The sequence below is a fragment of the Emiliania huxleyi genome (assembly GCF_000372725.1).
Source record: "Emiliania huxleyi CCMP1516 unplaced genomic scaffold EMIHUscaffold_59, whole genome shotgun sequence".
NCBI classification, from domain to species: domain Eukaryota; phylum Haptophyta; order Isochrysidales; family Noelaerhabdaceae; genus Emiliania; species Emiliania huxleyi.
The window spans coordinates 24,034-43,631 of NW_005197576.1; the positions used below are offsets into that span (position 1 = coordinate 24,034).

The 19,598-nt window shown below is 64.7% G+C and overlaps 10 protein-coding genes across 10 annotated transcripts; 5 read left to right on the plus strand and 5 right to left on the minus strand.

Moving 5' to 3' along the window:
• Positions 1 to 828: 828 nt before the first annotated feature.
• EMIHUDRAFT_213790 (hypothetical protein) lies at positions 829 to 2,123 on the minus strand (the record flags this gene model as incomplete). Its single annotated transcript, XM_005764420.1, has 3 exons — positions 829 to 1,029; positions 1,163 to 1,555; positions 1,665 to 2,123. The coding sequence occupies 3 exons, from the start codon at positions 2,121 to 2,123 to the stop codon at positions 829 to 831; spliced, it is 1,053 nt and encodes a 350-aa protein (XP_005764477.1).
• A 487-nt stretch (positions 2,124 to 2,610) lies between these two features.
• EMIHUDRAFT_104340 (hypothetical protein) lies at positions 2,611 to 4,241 on the plus strand (the record flags this gene model as incomplete). Its single annotated transcript, XM_005764421.1, has 3 exons — positions 2,611 to 3,473; positions 3,639 to 3,720; positions 3,846 to 4,241. The coding sequence occupies 3 exons, from the start codon at positions 2,611 to 2,613 to the stop codon at positions 4,239 to 4,241; spliced, it is 1,341 nt and encodes a 446-aa protein (XP_005764478.1).
• An 847-nt stretch (positions 4,242 to 5,088) lies between these two features.
• Positions 5,089 to 5,559, plus strand: EMIHUDRAFT_213793 (hypothetical protein; the record flags this gene model as incomplete). The annotated part of the gene is made up of 1 exon (XM_005764422.1): positions 5,089 to 5,559. One exon carries the CDS (start codon positions 5,089 to 5,091, stop codon positions 5,557 to 5,559), a length of 471 nt encoding a protein of 156 aa, XP_005764479.1.
• Positions 5,560 to 6,022: 463 nt separating this feature from the next.
• Positions 6,023 to 6,649, minus strand: EMIHUDRAFT_311445 (hypothetical protein; the record flags this gene model as incomplete). Its single annotated transcript, XM_005764423.1, has 1 exon — positions 6,023 to 6,649. One exon carries the CDS (start codon positions 6,647 to 6,649, stop codon positions 6,023 to 6,025), a length of 627 nt encoding a protein of 208 aa, XP_005764480.1.
• Positions 6,650 to 7,134: 485 nt separating this feature from the next.
• Positions 7,135 to 8,077, plus strand: EMIHUDRAFT_104342 (hypothetical protein; the record flags this gene model as incomplete). Its single annotated transcript, XM_005764424.1, has 2 exons — positions 7,135 to 7,821; positions 7,922 to 8,077. 2 exons carry the CDS (start codon positions 7,135 to 7,137, stop codon positions 8,075 to 8,077), a joined length of 843 nt encoding a protein of 280 aa, XP_005764481.1.
• A 401-nt stretch (positions 8,078 to 8,478) lies between these two features.
• On the minus strand, positions 8,479 to 9,847 carry EMIHUDRAFT_452241 (hypothetical protein; the record flags this gene model as incomplete). The annotated part of the gene is made up of 5 exons (XM_005764425.1): positions 8,479 to 8,754; positions 8,825 to 8,883; positions 8,947 to 9,028; positions 9,133 to 9,197; positions 9,361 to 9,847. The coding sequence occupies 5 exons, from the start codon at positions 9,845 to 9,847 to the stop codon at positions 8,539 to 8,541; spliced, it is 909 nt and encodes a 302-aa protein (XP_005764482.1). The 3' UTR covers positions 8,479 to 8,538.
• A 3,222-nt stretch (positions 9,848 to 13,069) lies between these two features.
• EMIHUDRAFT_213799 (hypothetical protein) lies at positions 13,070 to 13,810 on the plus strand (the record flags this gene model as incomplete). The annotated part of the gene is made up of 1 exon (XM_005764426.1): positions 13,070 to 13,810. The coding sequence occupies one exon, from the start codon at positions 13,070 to 13,072 to the stop codon at positions 13,808 to 13,810; it is 741 nt and encodes a 246-aa protein (XP_005764483.1).
• Positions 13,811 to 14,107: 297 nt separating this feature from the next.
• EMIHUDRAFT_104343 (hypothetical protein) lies at positions 14,108 to 15,055 on the minus strand (the record flags this gene model as incomplete). The annotated part of the gene is made up of 2 exons (XM_005764427.1): positions 14,108 to 14,752; positions 14,876 to 15,055. The coding sequence occupies 2 exons, from the start codon at positions 15,053 to 15,055 to the stop codon at positions 14,108 to 14,110; spliced, it is 825 nt and encodes a 274-aa protein (XP_005764484.1).
• Positions 15,056 to 15,903: 848 nt separating this feature from the next.
• EMIHUDRAFT_104344 (hypothetical protein) lies at positions 15,904 to 16,995 on the plus strand (the record flags this gene model as incomplete). Its single annotated transcript, XM_005764428.1, has 2 exons — positions 15,904 to 16,053; positions 16,123 to 16,995. The coding sequence occupies 2 exons, from the start codon at positions 15,904 to 15,906 to the stop codon at positions 16,993 to 16,995; spliced, it is 1,023 nt and encodes a 340-aa protein (XP_005764485.1).
• Positions 16,996 to 17,979: 984 nt separating this feature from the next.
• Positions 17,980 to 19,321, minus strand: EMIHUDRAFT_104345 (hypothetical protein; the record flags this gene model as incomplete). The annotated part of the gene is made up of 2 exons (XM_005764429.1): positions 17,980 to 18,011; positions 18,115 to 19,321. The coding sequence occupies 2 exons, from the start codon at positions 19,319 to 19,321 to the stop codon at positions 17,980 to 17,982; spliced, it is 1,239 nt and encodes a 412-aa protein (XP_005764486.1).
• Positions 19,322 to 19,598: the final 277 nt, after the last annotated feature.

Sequence of the window (19,598 nt, forward strand, 5' to 3'; positions counted from 1 at the left end):
GCCCCTTCCCCGAGCCCGACTGCCCCGTCGGCTATTTCCCAGGGGCAGGGCGGCACTACAACTCAGGTGTCAGGAGTGTCCTGATTCGCCAACAACATACGGAAGAGGTGTCAGGAGGGAACACTATCCCCTAAGCTACGATCCGGCGAGGTAGGAGCTCCCGAACCCTGATCTCGAGGTTCTCGAGGTGGATATCCTTTGGCCGCGTTGGGTAGCGAGGATTGGTGTGACGCGAACCCTGATAAAAAGAAAAGACAAAACGCCACTACTGGTCAAACAAAACAAAAGGAATCTCTGTCACTGTCTCTCTCTCTCTCTCTCTTCATGCATTCGATCTCACATGTCATGGATGCTTTGTCCTTTGAAATCCTGTTGTGGCGGCATGAGTTCTCGTTTCTCTCCGCGCCCCCACACCTCCTTTAGTCTTTTTTCCGTGTGTGGGTTGCGTCTTTTACTCTTTCTATTTCGTTGCACCGACGGTCGGTCCTCGAGAAAGAATACCCTTTTCCTTGCACTGGGGGAGAGCGAGAGCAAGCCCTGTGTGACAGCATCGGCCAGGCGGCTCGATCCGGAAATAAATGCGCGGGAGCCGGGACGCGGGAGCGGTAGGAGAGCGGAACGAGTAAGCGAGCTGAGCGAGGAGAGTTGTGTTGTGTGTAAGGCGAGACCTCGGGGCGCCCCATTTGCAGAGCCCCGAGCACAGCATCTCGAGGTAGCCAGGAGGCCGTGCAGTGCACTGGGACGCCGGATAGCGGGGATGTTCGGCGACGGGCCCGCCCTGCGGAGACGCGTGTGCGGCGCTGCCAGGGCGGGCCACCTGCGCGGGGTCTACGCCGTGGACTTGTGGCCGAACGGATTCCAGCTCGAGTCGGGCAGTTCTTGCTTCTTGGCCTCGCGCTCCATGAACTTGACACGCGACACGCGGACGCGAGTTTGCTGCTTGTGGTCCGCCAAGTTGCTCAGGCGGTGCGCGAGGTCGGCCTGCTTGCGCTTGTGGATGCGCGCCATGGAGCTCTTCTGGTCCTTGAGCTGCAACATGCAATCGCCGCGGGGCTCAGGGCGAAAAGCGCCGGGTAATGCGCCGGCGGCGGTGGGGGCGTGGTGGGGAGGGCGCCTGCTGCTCGATGGCGAGTATCCGCTCAAGCTGCCCGGCAGCGAGCACGTCGTCGACTGCGTTGTTGGCGAAGACGCACTCGCAGAGAATCCCGACCGCCTCATGCAGGGCCGCCTCCCGTGCCTCCGACGGGATCGTGTCCGGAAGTGCCGTTTCCCTGATTAGCTGCTTGACGACGAGCTCCTTGACGGCGTCCAGGTCTGCCGCGTCGGCTCCGATGAGCTGGTGCACAAGGTCGATCGGAAGCAAGCGTTCGAACTGTGGCACAACCGCCTTGAGGCTCGCCAGCAGGAGGTCGCGCGAGGCCGCCTCGTCCAGCGGCGCCCCCGGCTCAATCGAGGCAGCGACGCAAAACTCGCGGATCGCACGCTCGAACCGCGGGGCGAGGAGCTGGATCGCAGCAGAGGTGATCGTAATATCCTCAACTTCCCGCGCCGTCACCTGCGCCGGCAGCACAGGGCGCTTGTATCGAATGTGTGAGAGGAGTTGGGCGTGGCAGAAGCAACAGGCTGGGCGCCTGGAGCAGCATCAGGTGAGGTTCGCTGAGCACCAAGTTCATCACCGTGGTAGTGACGTTGAACTTGGCCTCACGGCTCAGGAGAGGGAAGTTCAGCATTTGGAAAACCTGCTGAGTGAGGCGGCTGTTCAGCGCGGACGAGACGGCTCCACTCTTGAGGGACTCCCTCGTCTCGACGTCAAGCTCGCTGAGCACTATTGCCGCAGCCGCGACGATTTGCTCGATGAGCGCGTCTTTTATTGCAGTTGGCATTGCCGCAACAACAACGGTCTCGCCTATCTCCTCGGCAATCTCCTCCTGCTGCTCCGGCGTGAAGAGCACCTTGGGACCCTCGAAAAAAGTTCGGGACCGCTTCAGGTGCGCGGGCTCACACACAGTAGGGGCAGAAGTGAGAGCAGCCGCAGCAGTCGGCGCGACAACTGCCAGCACCAGCCGCCTACGCCCGCCGGCAACGACGGCCTGCCGAGCAAAACCGGCGATGCGGCTAAACATCGAGCTGCTGGAGCGGTCGCAACGAGAGCGATGCGGCTGCGACGCCTCGGAGTCGGGCGCGAGCTGCGTTTTACGTCTTTCGGCGGGATGAAGTTGGATGAGGATAGAGACCGCATGGAGTAAAGTAACCGCGCGCTGCTAAGCTAGACGACACCGCGTGCCGTCGCCAGGCTGGCCGAGTTGTGTGGTCCCGTGTAGGCCGGGAGAGAGAATTTGGTCATGAAAGTGTTACCCTCACACACATGCGGGTGCACATGCACCCGCATGTCCGACTCCAAAGAAAGTGAGTGAGGCGAGATTCATCATACAGTGTGATCGTCCCTCTCTGTTGGTTTTGGTTGCCAGTCACGCCCCTCGAACTCGGAATCTCTTATAATCGCGCCAAATCCCCCCCTCGCAATATATGAACGCAGAAAGAGGGATTTTAGCCGCCCTGTCCTCCCCCCGAGGACGCCCGTTTTTCGGGCGGTCCCCGCAGCCGGTCGCGATGGGCGAGCTCAAGGACTGGATGCCGCTGGTGATTTTTGATTTGGCCTGCGTCTTCCTCTACTCGGGGATCATCTTTGGATGGGCGCCGCTCCACCAGATGCTCGTCAAGGAGGGCTTTTACGCTGAGTTCTGCGAAGGCGAGGAAGTCCCATGCGCCGCCATGGAGAACAAGCTGAATTCAGCCTTCACGCTCGCCTCGAGTGCGGTGTCGGTGATCGCGCTGCCTGCGGGCTGGTTTGTCGACACCTTCGGCCCGATGGCGGGAATCATGATCGCGGGCGTCCTGCAAGTGATTTCGCTCACCGGCATTGGGCTCGTCCAGCAGCTCGGGGATGTCGCCGGGTTTGACCTGTTCGCAGCGTCGCTCGTGAGCATGTCGATGGCCGGCGCGATCACCATGTTCTGTGGCTACACCGTCCCCTTCCTCTTCCCCAAGCAGGCCACGCTGCTCATCGCCGCCACCTCGTGCCTCTTTGACGGCTCGTGCGTCATCTTCGCCTTTTGGAAGCCCGTGTGGGGCACGGGCATCGCCTTCTCAACCATGTGGTTCGGATACGCGGTGCTTGCCATTTTCCTCTACAGCGGCCTGGCCTATTTCTGGTACCAAGCAAGGGGCCTCTACGCGGAGTCGAAGGAGGGTGGCGGTGGCGATGACGACAACCAAGTCATTTCCCCCCTCGCGGCTCTGCCGCTCAACAAGCAGATCTGCACCGGCGCATTCCTGGCGGTGATGCTCTACGCAGCCATACAGGTCTCGCGCTCAAATCTCTACCTCGGCACGGTTGAGCTCGTCGTCCACGCCGCAGCGACCTCCGGCAGCGCGCCGGCGTCCAAGGAGGCCTTTGTAACGATGATGGTCGGGTGAGCGACCCCCTCATCTCAAACCCGAGCCGCTGCCCATGTACCGTTCGCCACGCTGGTTGGTGCGCACGACACTCCGTACTCTATCGTCGCGCTCTTGATGACCTCGGACGGGCTTGAGGCGTGTCATCTCAGTCAACCTTGACGTCCCTGCCCTTGCCTCAGATACATCATCCCGCTCGGCTTCCTCGTCGTGCCATTGTTCGAGATGTCGGTGCAGAAGCTGGGACTCATCGGCACCTTCCACGTCACGTCCGCCATCGGCATTCTCTATAACGCGCTGCAGCTCTCAGGCAATAGCTCGCGGCTCCATACTAGAAGCCACACGCGTCGCCCTCAGCCGTGTGGTCCAGCGAGATAGGCCTCCTCGAGGTGCACCTCGCAGCCTCGTGCGTCTTTGCGGTCTTTCGCGCCTTCCTGTTCTCCATATTCTCGGCGTACGTCATGGCCACGTTTGGCCCTGTCACCATGGGGCGAATCATGGGCTGCTCGTTCATCGCCGCAGCTGTGGTCAACCTCGTCCAAGCGCCGCTCGTCACGTGGACCAACGACGACCTCGGTGGTGACTTCACGCCAATGCTGCTAATCTCGCTGGGCGCGGCCGCGCTGATGCCCTTGATCTGGGTCGCTATGCCGTCGGCAACGCCGCCCACAAAGAGCTCGCGGGACGATTCCTTGATGCCCTCTGTCGCGAAGGCTTCTCCACGAAGCAGCATGAACAGCATGGGGTCGAAACGGCTGTCAAAGAAGGCCGCCTCCTACCTTTGAGCTACCCAGCGGATTGGTTCCAATCCATCGTCAGCCCGTGGTGCTCATGTCTGTCTCGACTGGGCGTCTGATGACTCTGCACGTCTGTGCTTCGGCTCCAAAAGAGCGCCACCGTCATGTCGGACTGAAGTTCCTGCCGGCAGCGGCATCGTATTTGCAAAGAGTGGCGAGTTGTGAGAGCGAGAGCGTTGTTGCGTAAAAAGGGAAGTAGATATCTAAAAAATCCAAGAGAGTAGTAGGAAGGCGGGAGAATCCAAAAAAGCCGTCCAAAAAATCGTCTTCACCCCCCCCCCCCCCCTCCCCTGACTACCCGTCCCCCGACGACTTCGCCGCGAAACGACTTTTGCATAACGAGCGCGCATTCATGGTGACACGGCCAAGCACAAGTGGGAGCGCCAGCCGCAGTGCGTCGTCCCTGCCTTCTCGGCCTTCGAGCAGCGCGACACGGAGCATGATGGGCGAGCAGCCCCTCTCAATGAGGCGCACTGCCCCCTCCTTCTCCTTTGGAAGCAGCACCAGATCGCAGATGTCGAAAGCGTTCATTTCGCGCGAGCATGCTAAGGTGACGGGGAATCCGACGACGCCAGGGCCAGTGTACAGCGTGCAGTCTTCAGTCGGCACGCAGCCCGAGGCTCGCTCTCGCACCGCACCGGCGACGCAGTTTGGAACGTCCAAACGCTTCCCTTCCGCCAAGAGGTGCTCGACGCCAGGGCCGGGCACGTATCCTGCACACGCCACGTTTGGGCGGCAGTCAGTCTCTTCCTGGCAGTCGCCAGCAACGTACGGTTTTGGCAGCATGCCGCGCGAGGATGGGGAGAAGGTGTACGTCTCGGAGGAGATGGCACGGATGAAGGCTGGCGCAGAGTCGCCGCCTGCCAAGTACAGCCTCCCCGGCTCGTTCGGGTCGCAGCAGCACTCTCGTAAGTGCTCCGCTCCGGGGTACCGCCTTGGAACGTCGCAGCGCTTCCCGCCTGCCCGACAGCACAGCGCGCCAGGCCCAATCTACAAGCCAGTCGTGTGCGCCGTCGGACGCCAGTTTCTCTCGCCGCACTCCTCTCCGCCGGCCTTCGGCTTCGGCACATCGAGCCGCGAGAACCAGCAGCGGCGGTATCTCTCGCGCGAACACGCCCTGGCGGCGAGTAGGGGTCGCGATTCGCCTGCTCCAGCGAGCTACAAGCTCCAGGACGGCGTGGGCAAGCAGGTCCTGTCTCGCAACGCCTCGGGCGCGTCGTTCTCCTTCTCATCGAGCAGTGGCCGGTGGACGCCCGCGACCAAGGCGGCCGCTGACGTACCCGGGCCGGGCGCGTACCTTGTGTGATGCCAGGAGAGGGTTGCGGGGCGGGTGGGGGGGGGGGGGGAGGGGGGGCATGAGGTACACGGCATGTTGCTTATTGTAGTGGACAGTTGGTTGCAAGTGTGTGATGTGCGTTCGCGCCGTGCGCGTGTGTCGTGTGTGTCTGATGAGTCTGGCTCTCCCGATCGAGACGCGTTCTGTAGTTTCTGGTGCGCAAGCTCTCACGGCCGGACGGGTGCGCGCGAGCGGGGCTCCGTATAACGCGCGCGCGAGAGAGGTCAGACTCAGAGGAGCACAGGGGAGGCTTTGACTCTGGCTGAGCCCTCTAGACTACGCTACAAGTCGGTAGGAAATGCTGCAGAATCGCCGAAACATGACATGGCATGTTAGTATTGAACTACAACGCGGCACGCACACATCGCCTCCCTAGTCGCCTCCCTATACGTGTATAAGAGCCCAACCCTCCGCCTCCCAACACGACACTCCCTCACGCCTGGCCGAGCATGGACTTGGCCGCCTTCTGCGCCTTGTCGGCCCACGACTCCTGCTGCATCAGCTCCTTGGTCACCATCTGCACCTTTTGCTCTGGCAGCTCGCCCTTTGCCACCGCAGTGCTCACGCCGGTCGCGACTATCTTGTAGCCCCACTCGAGGCTGGGCAGCTTCTTGATTGCGGGATACTGTTGCCGCGCCATGTCGGTCAGCCGCCGCTCGCTCTCAAAGATGGAGCGCGCCACACCCTCGTCGAGGCGCTCCTTGAAGACGCCTTTGGCCAGCGGCGACCCGAGCCAAGCTCCCACGAGGCCCTTCGACTGGCCGTCGCCGCGGAGCACCGAGACGGGATACCACATCACGCGCGTCTTTGGGTTGCGCGCGTAGAGGTAGAAGAGCGGCGTGCCGTCCGGCGGCGCGTCCGGCTCGCGGAACTCCTGCTGAGGCATCGCGCCCACGGCGCCGCCGCCCGGGCCGCCGGGCGCGCGCGGCCGACCCTTGCGGCCCATCACCACGGCCGCGGCGCGGCGCGGAGCGCACGACGCATGCAGCGACGCGCCAGGGGGCGTCGCCAGGAGGCCGGCGGCGAATGCTCCCGCGAGCAGAAGCGACAGCGCCAACATCGATCTCGAACCCGTGCGAAAAGATGGAACCATGGCCTTGGCACTCGGGGTTTCTGGGACTCTTAAGGTGTGCTAGTCGCTGTTCTACAGTTCCGAGCCGGTGCTTTTTCTCTTTTCGGTTCCTGGCAACCTCCACACGAGGGCAGGCGGCTGGAGAAGGCCCAGGGCGTCGTGGGCTTTTGGAAGAGCGGGTTGGGACGGGAATGCCGTCGCTCGTGCTCGCCACCCTCTGCGCGCTCGGGCACAGCCTGCCGCCGCCACTTTCGCTCCGGGCGCCGCCACTGGCCAGCATAGCGGGGCGGCGCTCTCTGGCCAGCATAGCGGGCGGCCGTGGCTCGCTCGTCCGTGCGTGTGCCGCTGTAGAGACCGCGACCGGCACCGGCGGCAGGATGGCCACCGCCGTCAGCGCCGACGGGAGCATATCGGCAAAGGCCGTGGTGACCACGCCGCTCGTAGCGGAGGCCACCCGGCTGCAGGGCCTCGGCATGCTCGCCGCTGCCGCGCTCGGCCGCGCGCTCACCTGCACGCTCCTCGTCGCGGACGGGCTCAAGGACGAGGAGACCTTCCAGGTCACGTTCAACGGTGATGGACCGCTGAGAGGCGTCATGGCGACCGCCAACGGCAAGCTCGAGTCGCGCGGCTACGTCGGCAACCCCGCCGTCACGCTGCCGCCCACCGGCGCGGGCAAGCTCGACGTGGGAGGCGGCGTGGGCAAGGGGTCGCTGCAGGTGGTGCGCCAGAAGCATCTTCCCGGCGCCGACCTGCCTTCGCAGTACTCGTCCATCACCGAGATCCGGACCGGCGAGATCCCGGAAGACATCAACTACTTTCTGCTCGAGTCGGAGCAGCGGCAGGGAGCCCTCGCCGCCGGCGTATTCGTGTCGCCGGTCGCCGCCGGCGGCGCGGCGGAGGGCAGGGAGGAGAGCGGGGAGCTGCAGCCGCCCGCCGCCGACGCGCCGCCGAGTGCGGGCGTGCGGGTGGACGCTGGCGGGGGCTGGTACGTGCAGCTGCTGCCGTTTGCGGCGGAGGAGTCGATTGTGCGGCTCGAGGAGAACATCGCCAAGCTGGCGAGCCGCTCGCCGACCAGCCTGGTGCGGGAGGGGCTGGGGCCGCGCGAGATCGTCGACCTGCTGCTCGACGGACTCGAGCCGGTCTTCGCCGACGACAAGCCGGTCGCCGGCTTGGCGGAGTCGTGCCCCTGCTCTGAGGCGCGGGCTGCGGACGACGGCACCCCTCGGGGAGCCTTGTCAGAGCCGTCTCCGCCCCTTCTAGGCGCGCGTGCTGCGGACGATGGCGCTCATCCCGCGAGAGGAGCTCGAGGAGATGCTCACCTCGAACGAGGTCATCGAGGCCAGATGCGAGTTTTGCGGCACCCTCTACCGATCGACGCCCGAGGAGCTGCGCGAGAAGCTCGAGGCGCGCGAGTGAGGCGAGTTGGAGCGGAGGCGGAGGGAGGAGAACGACGCGGGCGGAGTAGCCGCGCCGTCCGTCGACCCGGAGCGTCGCCGGCGGCGGCGCACCAGCCAACGCGGCTCCGCACGGCTCCGGCACCGGCGGCGACGGGCCGTCGCCACGCCCGGACTCTCAGCGTGCGCGATCCTGGAATGTCGACGCGGTTAGAGAGACTGAGGTGCCAGGGGCGTCTCCTCGGCGGACGGCCTAGCCGTCCGCCACGTATTTTTTTTCCCGCGTGTGGATGATCGCATGGCGGTCGTGTGGTCCTCGACGGGCGGTGGGGGCGCTGTGCACAGGCGGTGTGTACGTTCGTTGGCTGTGCGCCCCGGCGTAGACCACAGCAGGACCACAGGCGCGGCGGTGGGACCAGCTCTAATTCTCTCCCATATGCTCTATCGTAAAAGACGGGCCCCTCACCGGCCTCAGCTCCAGGCTCAGCCCTCGAGCGCGTCGCGCAGCCGCTCGAGCCGCCGCTTCTCGTTCCTCCAGTTGAGCCTCAGCGTGCGCACGTCGCCCGACAGCTGCACCAGCCCCGGCTTGGCGCCGGCCGGCTTGCTCACCTGCCTCGCGCGGCACAGGTTCACGCCGACCGAGCCGGAGCGCGCCGCCTTTGAGTAGTTCGCCGCGAGGACGGCCGCGTCGAGCTCCACCTGCCGCGGAGCAGCGAGCTCATGCCCCCCTCCCCTCATCCTAACCCCTGGCCCCGCCCTTCCCGCTCGCCTCTCGCGGCAGCGTCGCCGCGTCGCCGACGCTCTCCGCGCGAATCACGACGTGCGAGCCTGCGGCAGCCGACGCTCGCTCACTCGATGTGCGCGAGGCGGGCCGGTCCCTGGCCAGCGCACCTGCGCAGCCCGCCGCATGCATCCACCAGTCGTCCGCGTCGCGGTGGAGGGGGTCGGTGCTGAGGGCGTCGTTGTCGGACGCCTGGCCGGGCAAGCGCCACACGCTCGCCCTCCCCGCTCGCGAGGCGCGGATCACGGCCACAACCTCTCGGCCACATCTCCGCTGCATCTCGCCTGCTTGCCGACCCGGATCTCGGCGCCGCCCTCGCTCCGGAAGACGCGGTAGGGAAGGCGCGGCTTTGCGCGCGGGCCTAGAGTAAGGTGTTACGGGTACGGGTTCGGGTTCGGGTTGGGTAGGGGAGGCGCGGGTTGGCGCGCGGGCCCTTTGGCTTCTTCGGTCTCGGCGGTGGCCGAGCCGGTGGCTGGTCGCTCACGCCTGCGGCCGAGGGCGAGCCGGCGTGTGGGGCGGCCGACCTCGCGATGGCGCCGGCCGCGGTGCCGCGCCGAGGTCGGCCGCGAGGCTTAGCAGCTGCGCGAGCGGAGTGGCGTCGGCGGCGTCGGCCGAAGCCGTGCAAGTCTTGAGGCCCTGGACCAGCGAGTCCAGCCGCTCCACCCTCTCCGCCTCGGCTGCCGCCGCGGCGCGCAGCTCGTCGCAGTTGGGAAGCGCCTCGAGCGCCTCGAGCGCCGCGTCCTCGTCGGAGAGCAGCTCCTCCATGCGCGCGTCGCAGAGCTCCGCGCGCTCCCGGGCCTTTGCCGCCTTTTTCTGCGCGCGGTAAAGCTTGCGCTGCGACTCCTTGCGCATTCCGTCGAGGTTGATCTCTGTGTCGAGGCCTTCTATCGCACTGCCGGCAGCCGCGTAGAGCCTGGCAGCGCGTGGCGGAGCGCGGGCGAGCACGGCTCGCAGCGGAGGCCGGTGTGCGACGCGCGAGGCGAGGATGACCGTGGCGAGGAGCTTGTGCATGGCAGCAGCAGCGGTCGAGGGGTGGCCACGAACTGCGAAAGCGCGACGCTGCGGGTTCGGGCTCCTCGGTGGAATAGGGTTTCAAGACGCTTTCTTTTTTCGTGCTGGCCCTAGAGGAATCCTCGGACGACCCCTGACGTTGCGAGCGGCACTGTGAGCACGCTGCATTCGACGCTGCATGGCTCGCACTCGGTCGATGGATGGACGATGGGAGGCGAGCTTGCGAGAGTCACACACGACACACACGACACGACAGGGACACAGACACAGACACAGACACAGACACAGACACACACACTGCGCTCCCCTCAGCGGGCAGGGAGACGCGAGCCCGACGGAGTCCGGTGGCGGGGGCCCACGCAGCAAGCCCCTGCACTGACATGGTTGGTGCTAAGCCGCCGCCGCCGCTCGCTCTCGAACTGCGTCGCGCTGCTGCCCGTTCCCGGAGCGCAGAGCGCGATTTTGGTGGCCAGGGCCTTGCCTGAAGGGGGGCGGGGCAGGGGGGGAGAAGATGAGGACGTCACCGAGCGGGTGGAGCTGCCGGGAAGGTGGTGGGCGGGGCATGTGGATGCACCTCAAATACGATCGAGGAGCGGGAAGACCGCCCGCTACTCCGGCGGGAGAGTGCTCCCCCGCCGCCCCCTGGGTCACCCCGAGTGACCTCGCAGCCCACGCCGTGGGGCGCTGCTGTCAGGGGAATGTTGGGGGCGTGCAAAGCCGCGATGCCTTCTCCATGTCGTGCTCCGCTGGTAGCACGGCTCGTGCTTTGATTCTCGCCGGCCGATGAAGCGAAGCAATGGCAACCACCAGGAAAGAGTGCGCCAATGCCCGCTGCGGCGCCTTGCCGGCGAAGCCCCAAAAATCGTCCGCCGGAGGTGCAATGACGGCTCAGTAAAAAGATTCTGCGTGATTCTGGCTGGGCTAGCCGTTTCAGACAGCCTCCGAGGTCTTGAAGCGACGCACAGCGTGTGGCTTGCGGCGTGGTACGCCATGGTCGACGCCGACACCACGCCGTATTCCATGCAGCTCGCCGCCTCCTCGCCGCCGAGCATGCGCCCGTCGCCGAGCGCCATGGCGCATGGGAGCCAAACGCCTGCGGCACAGTGTGAGCAATGCGATATGCGTGAGCCGGCGTGCCACGGCCGACGGGTAAGCGTCGCTGCGTGCGGTGCGCACGTCGCGGCGCGGCGTTGCGGTCGCGTGAGCGGCGGCGGCGGAGTGGCTGTGCGCGCCGGTCGGAGTATTCGCGCGCATTGGATCTGTGGAGAGCGCGAGCGTGCCGGCAAGGCGGCGAGCGGTGGTAGGGCCTGGCGCGATACCTGCGCGAAGTTGTTGTTGAGCTGGCCAAACGGGATGCCACCAGGTCTTGCTTGAGTAGCCTAGCCGCAATAGAGTAAGGGCGTGAGGCAGTGTTGTGTCCGCGATGGCGCTCGAATGAGGGCGTGGAAAGATGGGTGACCTGGGTACCGAATGCGCTCGTGGCTCGCCTCCGCGCCCGAGCGACAGGCGTGGGTCCTCAGACTGCACCCAGGGCCCGAGCCTCACGGCTGCAACCCTCGGACTCGGTCCGTCACGAGCTAGCCGGCCGCGGCACTTCGAATGGCCCCATGACGTGGGGGAGGGCTAAATCTTTTGTGGAACCAGTCTATGAGTCTGCACAGAGGGGTGGTTGACGGGTTGAGGGTTGAGGCCCCCCCTCAACCATCTGGTTGACGGTTGAGACCCCCCGTCAACCCTTTAGTTGGGGGTTGAGGGCTCCGGGGCCTATTCACAGGGCTCGCGCGTGATCACAAGATTGGAACAGCCCTGCCGCCAAAAAAATCGCTTCGCCTGCGGCGCGCTCTTGCGGTCCTCGTACCCATAAGTAGGAGACGCTCACTGTCGCCATTCAGGCGCCTGATCCTTCAGCAAAGCGATGGCCTACCAGGTACGAGTTCAGATGCGCGCCCGGCAGAAGACGCTTGTGATGCCGCATGCATGCAGTGGAATGCGCACAGAGAACGGACGGCAAGAGAAGGCAAGGGAAGGAAGAGAAACGGCTGGTGAAGCTCAGCTCACGGCGTAGTATTGCGGTCACTAACCATTCACGGCAAGAGTCACGGTGAATGCTGCCGCATAAAAGCAACAGAGTCGCGGTTGGCGCGATGGTCTTGTCGCGGTTCACGACTTGACGTTGCACACGGTCATAGACGCAGTATCTGTTTGGCGAGCCTCAAGCAGCGAAAGCAGGCGCGAGAAATTAATGATAATGTCAATCCTGAGATCTCAATTTTGGCGCTAGTTTCGTTTTCTGGTACATCATGACGACTTGGGTCTCATGTAGCTCTCGACGGCTCTTCGACGGCTCTTTCTGGTTGGATCAGACAGTGCTATCAGTCAACAACACAATGCCGAGAGCAGGGCGGCCTTCGAGCAGGGCGGCCTTCGAGGCAACTAAGTTCCTGCTGCATTTTTCATCGTACAACTTGATGGCGGGCGGACGTGTCGAGCATGGAAGGCGGCCATTGCTCAAACCTGTTCGAGTTGGCCTCCGGGAACAAGGGTGCGTGGCCGGCGCGGTCTGTTTCACGTGCAATAAGGGCAACGCCATCAAAATCGCGAACATGGGCCGACATGCCTCCGACATTTCTCAGGGCCCGGACGGAAGCTCTGCAGACAGCCAGACCGCTCTGCGCGGCCGGACCGACTTTTTCAGACTTTGCTATTCTGGATACTGAGGGTATGTGCTGCTAGATCTCACTGAGCTGAGCTCGTATCTGGCTTTGGTAAGCAGTTTTGAGTTCGGTAATGTCTCCGGAGACGGAGGGCCGCGTCCGCGGACGACCATGACGTCGGCCGGGATCCCCCCGTGCGGGGGCCTTCGACGCGCCGTTTTTACGATACTTGCTTCAGCTACGTGCGTGAATGGGAGGTGTGATGCAGCATCCAGGCGTTAAAGAAGACGACATGAATGGTTCACAGAGAATGTGTGTTCAGACCTTTGCGCGGGGGGTGTGAACAGCCATTCCGCGTGGTTGAGGGGTTGAAGGGGTCTGTCAACCACTTGGTTGAGGGTTGAGGCCTCTGTCAACCACGTGGTTGACAGTTGAGGCAATCGGCCTCAACCACCGCTCTGAGTAGATATGAGTTTGAAAGAATTTTTTCTTTTGGACTTTTTGGGTAAGGTAGGCACAACCCGCAGGCGCGCGCGCCGGCCGCGCGGAAACGGCGCACCGCACCGACATGTTGTTCAGCGCTCCTCTCGTCCGGCCGCTCCTGCTCGCCTTCAACCGAGCGAGCGTCTCTCCCGCCGTCGCGGCCCTCGATCGGAACGAGCACCTCATCTGGCAGCCCGGCTTCGGCCCGCGCTTTCTCCTCTCGCTCGTGGCATGCGCGGCGGTCTCGACGCTCGCTCCGCCCAGCGGGACGCAGGCGCTGCGGCTCGCGCTGCGGCGCGCAGCCGGCCGATTCGAGTGGTGGTTTCTGGTCGGCCTCGCCTCCTCCTCGTGCTGCGCCCTGCAGCTCCTCCTCAACGCCACCCTCGCCATTGGCTGCGCGGGCTTCAACACCGTGCTCGGCCCTCCGCGGCCAGCCTTCCTCGCGCTCGCCGTCGTGCTCCAGTGCCACCTGTGGCGCGCGGCCCTCGCCGCGACCCCTCCGCGCCTCGTCCAGGCGGCGGCCGCCACCGCGCTCTGCACCGCCCTGTCGCTCCTGCCCGAGGCGCTCCACTGGTGGGTGCACCGGCGCGACGGCTGGCGCACCGGCGGCGGGGAGGCGGTGTCGCTGCAGGTCGGCGGGATGGGGTGCACGGCGTGCACCCAGAAGGTCCTCTCCGCGCTCGAGGCGGTCGACGGCGTCGACAACTGCGAGGTGGACCTGCCGGCCGGCGTGGCGTGGCTGCGGCTCGGGCCGCGCGCCGACGCGGCGACGCTCGGAAGGGCGGCGCGAGCCGTGCGCGACGTCGGGTTCACGTGTGACGCCTGAGAAAAGTCGTCCGAGCCGGAGGCTGTTTTGTGGTCGCGCGGGTACGCGGTGTGGGCGGCGCGTTCTCTCTCCGACGTTATATTGGGGTGTGTCCGAGTGGGATCGCTGGGATCATGCGTGGGTGCCGTCGCGCAGCCCACAACGTGAGAGGGGCGGCGCTGGGCGGGATACGTCACAGTGCGGCGGTCTTTTTTTGTGCGAACTTGGAGCACTCTTTGGAGGAGTGCCGGCTACAGGGCGAAGGCCGGCGAACGCGTCCGCACTCGTTCGTTGTAAGAGTTTAAACGCGAGAGATGCCTACCACGTCATCCCTCGCCGCTCCCCGCCCGCCTCAGGCGCGTAGCCGGCGTCCGCGGCAGCGATTGCGGCGACGTCGTTCCCCAGGAGCGGCGGCTCGTCACGGGGCGCCGCCGGGTCCGCGCGCTTGCGGAAGACGGAGATGTACATGTTGCCGTTGTTGCGCTGCACCTTTTGGCCCTCGTCCGTGTGTATAAGCAGCGGCACGCACGGGTCGGCGCGCAGCTCGTCGCGCGAGAGGCGCTCGAAGAGAGGCGAGGCGGTGAGGTGGCCCACCATCCACTCCATCAGCTCTGCCACGTCGGTGATGGCGTACAGGTGGCCGCCGGCCGAGAGCGTGTACCCAAACTCGGCGAGCAGCGGCTGCGAGATGATCCGCTTCCGGTGGTTCTTCCGCTTGAAGTGGGGGTCGGGGAAGCAGATGAAGATCTTGCTCAGCTGGCCCTTCTCGAAGAAGTTTGGCATGAACCGCATTGCATTGTTGTGCAGCGCCCACACGTTCTCGTACGTGGCGGCGTCGGCGGCGTCAGCAGCCGTCGCCTGCGCAGCCTCGTGTCGGAGGGCGAGGGCCCGCTTCTGCACGTACTCGACGAGCTTCGGTCGGATCTCGATGCCGAGGACCAGCTGGGACGGGAAGGTCTTTGCCTGTGCCGCAAGCGGAGCGGCAGGGCGTCAGGCGGCCGAGGACGGGTGGCGCGGCGGCCGAGCGGCGCGCGCCAGCGAGAGGCAGAGTGAGCCAAAGCCGCATCCCACATCCACGAAGGTCACCCGCTCGCCGCTGGCACGCTGCGGAAAGTACTCGCCCCAGGGCACGTCCTGCGGACGAGCTGGGAACCAAAAGTCGTTGGCGTTGAGCACGTTGGAGTGTGCGCGTGAGCGAAAGTGCTTCTTCTGCGGCATTTGCGGCCCACTCTCATCCTCGCCCTCGCGCGAACGCGCTCCCGTCATCGCACGGCAGGACGGCTAATCCAAGAAGGCAGGTGCTTCCTCGCGACGAGGAGAGCGTCCTGAGAAAACCCAGACCCACGGCCCTGGATGTGAGGTTACCGACTAGAGAGAGAGAGAGAGAGAGAGAGAGAGAGAGAGAGAGGACGCGAGAATAGCTCCGCCGTTCATGGAGGCAACCGATGCGAGTCGACTGGTGTGTGTCGTCGTGGTTTCGTATCAAGAATTCTCTCTCTCTCTCGTTACCGACTGCACTCCAAGTGCTCCAAGTGCTCCACGTCTCGGCAAACGTTGCTCCGTCCCCTCAAGTGCCGGCGTGCACTCATCCTGCAACTCTGCCGCCGCGTCGAAGGCCGTGCCGTCGGCCGGAGCGGTGCCGCCCTCGGCCGGAGAGTGCGCAGCCGCGAGGGGGGCTCGCGGTCGTGGCGGCGGGGGTGGCCCCGGCCATCTCGGGCAAGTGGCGACGCGTGACTCGCACGTTGGGCTCGGAAACGTGGCGGCGGGGTACGGATATCGGCGCGCACAGGGTATCCGGTCAGTCGCGCGATGGCCGATGGGCACATGGTATCAGGGTATCCGCTGGGAGGCTGAACTCTATACCCGTGCGCCGTGGGTGGGAGGGAGGGATGAACTCATATGGATGAACTCTATACCCGTGGGCGATATAGAATCCTGCGCTGCGCGCGCGAGGGCCGCCAGACCAAAAGAACTCTACAAATTTCCTTCCGTCGCGGATCTTATTTCTTTTTGCGGCTCTTTTAACCCCGAGTTTGCGGCGGGCGCGCCCTGACGGTTACGCCCTTTCGCTAGGGCCTCTCTCTGCGGCGCAACAGGCTGCCCGGGCTTGAGGCATGGCCGACGAGCCATCGTCACGAGCTGCCTCAGCGCCGGCGCCGCACTACGCTCTCCCCAGCCTCTGCGCCGAGCTGCCCGAGTACACCAACGCCGAGGCCGACGCGATCGCCCAGGCGTTCCGATCCGGCAACTTTTGCTCCCTCAAGGTTCATCGCGGGGGTCGCTGCGCCTCCAGTCTCTCGCGCTCTCATTCCTAGATGCGCATGCGCCCGCAGGACATACCGAATCGCCTCGGCTGCGGCAGCGTCGCGCGCCACCGCTTTCGCAAGGTCCTGAAGAGCCGCGAGCCGGTTGCAGCGTGCGGCTCGTACTCGAGGCGATCGGCGTTTTCAGAGTTTGAGTACATTCCCTCGCCCTACTCGATGGCCGAGAGCATCCGCCGTCAGGAGCGGCTGCACCACGAGTCACAGGCGGAGCGGTTTGGTGGCGGTGCGTGGCGCGCGGCCGGCTCCGCCTGCCCGCTGAGGCACGAGGCCTTTGGGAGAGCCGACGGCTTTAGCGTATACCAGAGCGAGCCGGACCCGTTTGGCGCCGCGGAGGACCAGGCTCTGAGGCAAAAGTGGCTGCAGGACGCCGCAATCCTCGCGGGGCCGTTTCGCCCCGCGGGGCGCAACAAGGGGCGTGCCGGAGAGTCGTCGAGCGAGCTGCCGTCGGGCAGCATGCTGCCCGAGATGGTGCAGCAGATCCACAGGCAGCTGCAGGCCGACTGGTCGCTGCCGTTCGTCGTGTGCTCGACGGAGGACGAGCACATCGTGATTCGGGTCGAGCTCTCGGCGCTCGATGCGGCGCCCGGGCTCGTCGCCTACATGAACGCCTTTGCGCGCTCCAACCACTTCGTCAACGCGTACCGGCTGAGACGCACCGTCGAGGACTGGAACGTGACGCCCGGCGACGGGCACCTCTACTTCACGCTGCGGCCGCCGTGGGTGCGATCGACCTCCACGGAGACCTTCTACTCGCTGCACCCGGAGCAACGCGCTTGGGGGCCACGACGCCAGGTGGCAGCGAGCGGGGCGCGGGGCGACACATCAAGCATCTCTCTCTCAACAACAAGTGGCAGAGGTGAGGAGCTGCCGCTGGGAACCTAAGGCCGTGAAGATGCGGTAACGATTGCGTGGTGAGTGCTATAAATCCTATATAAAAACGACACTTGTCACTCTGGTCTCCGCACCATCTCACTTGCTCTCTGCAGACGACCCCGGCTGCCCGGCAGCCGGCTAGTCGCCGACCACCCCCCTCACAAAGAACCCTGCACAGAGATCGCACGGGCGGGGACCTGTTCCTTTTTGCCGATTTCCTAGTATGTTATGAAACACATTGCGTTTTGAATTCTTTTTCAGTTCGAGGTGGTTTCCAGGCCGCCACGCGCGGCGGAAATCGAGCTCCCGCCGCAATCGGAGCGGAGTCATGCTCGAGACGCTGAGACGGATCTCTGAAGCGCACGAGCGGCTCAAGCACCGGATCCACAACACGCGGATACCCATTCGCAACAAGCGCGCTCTCTTCCTCGTCAAGTGCTTTTACGCCGTCGCGCCTGTCGTCAGCGGCTACTGGATTATGCAGCAGGTGCAGCCGGACCCGAAGGAGATGGAAGATAAGCTGAGGGCCTTGGAGGCACGCGATCCAGAGAGGTTTGCCGAGGCGCGACGCGCGGCCGAGGCAAATCGCAGGCAGCTGCAGGAGGTGCTGCAGCAGGCGGAGCGGGCAGCTGCCGCCGCGCGAAGCTAGTGTTGTATGCGCACAGTAATCACTCTCTCACTCCCTGCTGTCTTGTCTTGGAGCTTGTACCTGCTGTGGAGCTTGTCCTGCGCTGGCTCCGTGCTCGATCTCCCCTCTCTCTCTGACTCGCCGCTGATGTCTCTTTTTACTTTCCACTTTGGTCTCCACCGTGCACTTTTCTCAGCATTTTACAGGACTCTCCGCCGCCGGGCTTGCACGGAGATTCTGCCGCACCACTGAGCCACGTCGCAGCCGCTGTATGAAGACTGCAGCTCGGCGGTGGGCGCGGGACGCACGCCGCACCGCCGCGGCCCCGTCCAGCCTCGGCGAGTTAAGGCTTGCTCGCGGTGGCCTCAGCGCAGCCTCAACGCGCCGCGCGTCGGCACTCGTCAAAGGGTGGTGGGGCCACGGGTGCGGGCAATCAGACACGTACTGCCACTCGCCGGCTCCGTAGACGCGAGTCAACAAGTCCGCCAGCCCAGGCACACGTGCCCGCACCTCGACGCGTGTGCGCAGTCCGCAGTTCACGTCCCTCCGTGCGTTGGCGCCGAACCAAGCCTGTGATGCTTCCGCCCAGAACTCGTCGGGGTTCTGCAGCATATAGGTGGAGCTTGCCTCGCCGAGATACCCCAACTCGCCACGGCGCTTGTCGTCTGTCGCCGCCTCGTACAGCTTGTCCACCTCGTCGTGCTGCTCTTCGGTGAGGCCAAGATTCATGATGCCGTGAGCAAACTCGTGCACAAGAATGCTCTCCTCCCCGAAGCCGTCCTCTGCTAGCATAAGCAGGTTCTCCTCTCCGACGCTGGTGCAGGCGCACCCCGGTTGGCCGCCGACACCGCGGCAGCCTGCGTCGAACGATCGGCCGTCAAAAGTGTCCCTGCGTCTCAAAAACCGATGAGCTGGAATGTCGGAGGTGCGTTGCTCGACGCCAATCACGCCAATGCACGCCTCGCCCTTGCAAAGGCGCTCCCTCAAGGGCAAGGGCGTGAGCAGCAACATTTGGCTGGCAACGTGCGCCGCAATCCGAATTGCCTCGTCAGTGACGCAGGGATACGCGCCAATCGGAAGCGGCAGCACCGCGGTGGCATCCGGCGGCACGACTGCAAGCGCAATCATGTCGAGAGTCAGGCGGTGGTCCAGGTAGTCCGTCACAGGCGGAAGCGTGTCTTCAGGCCGCACCGCCTCCTTTGTTGCCGGGAGCAACTCGATGTATTTGCCTAACCACTGCGGGCGCTCGACGACGAACGTTTGCCACGCAGGGTCGTCGTTGCCCAGGGTCGCGCTCTTGAAAAACACACAGCGCTCGCCCTCGAACTCCGCTTCCTTGCCCTCAAAGGTGAAGCCAAGGCAGCCGTCAGTCCTCACCGCGAGTGCCTTGGCTGCCTCAAAGCCGCACTCGCGCGCAAAGATGGTATTTCCTGCTCCAATTGCACCGCGGCGGTGGTTGCAGAGCCGTGTAGGACCTCCTTCGATCAGCCAGGTTTGCCAAGCAGGGTCATCGTTGCCGCCGGCCGAGCTCTTGAAGTACACGAACTTTTTCCCGGTGAAAGTGGCGTTGCATTCAATGGTGAATCCAACGCAGCCTTCGGTGAGTATCGCCACGGCCTTGGCCTCATCCAGCGTGCATTCGCGCGCCGCGAGATCGTTCCCGCCAGAGAGTGCGCCCGCCTTGCAATTCCACGCTGGTTCCTCCATGCGTACGAGCGTGTAAGAGTCGACCGTCGGCCGACGCGGACGCACGCAGAAATGGAGACCAAGCGCGCTGGGATGGGTGCCGGTGGCGTTGTGACGCTGCTCCTGGTAGCCGCCTTCACGGGGTTCGCGCTCTACAAGGACTGGAAGCGTGCGCTCCCTCTGGTCGGCATCGAGCTGATGTGCCTCTCGTGCCTGCGACGAGCCAGCATGGCTCGTCGCTCGACGGCAGCCTGCCCAGTATGCTCTTGGCATTCTGTACAACCTCGCCAGGCTCTCT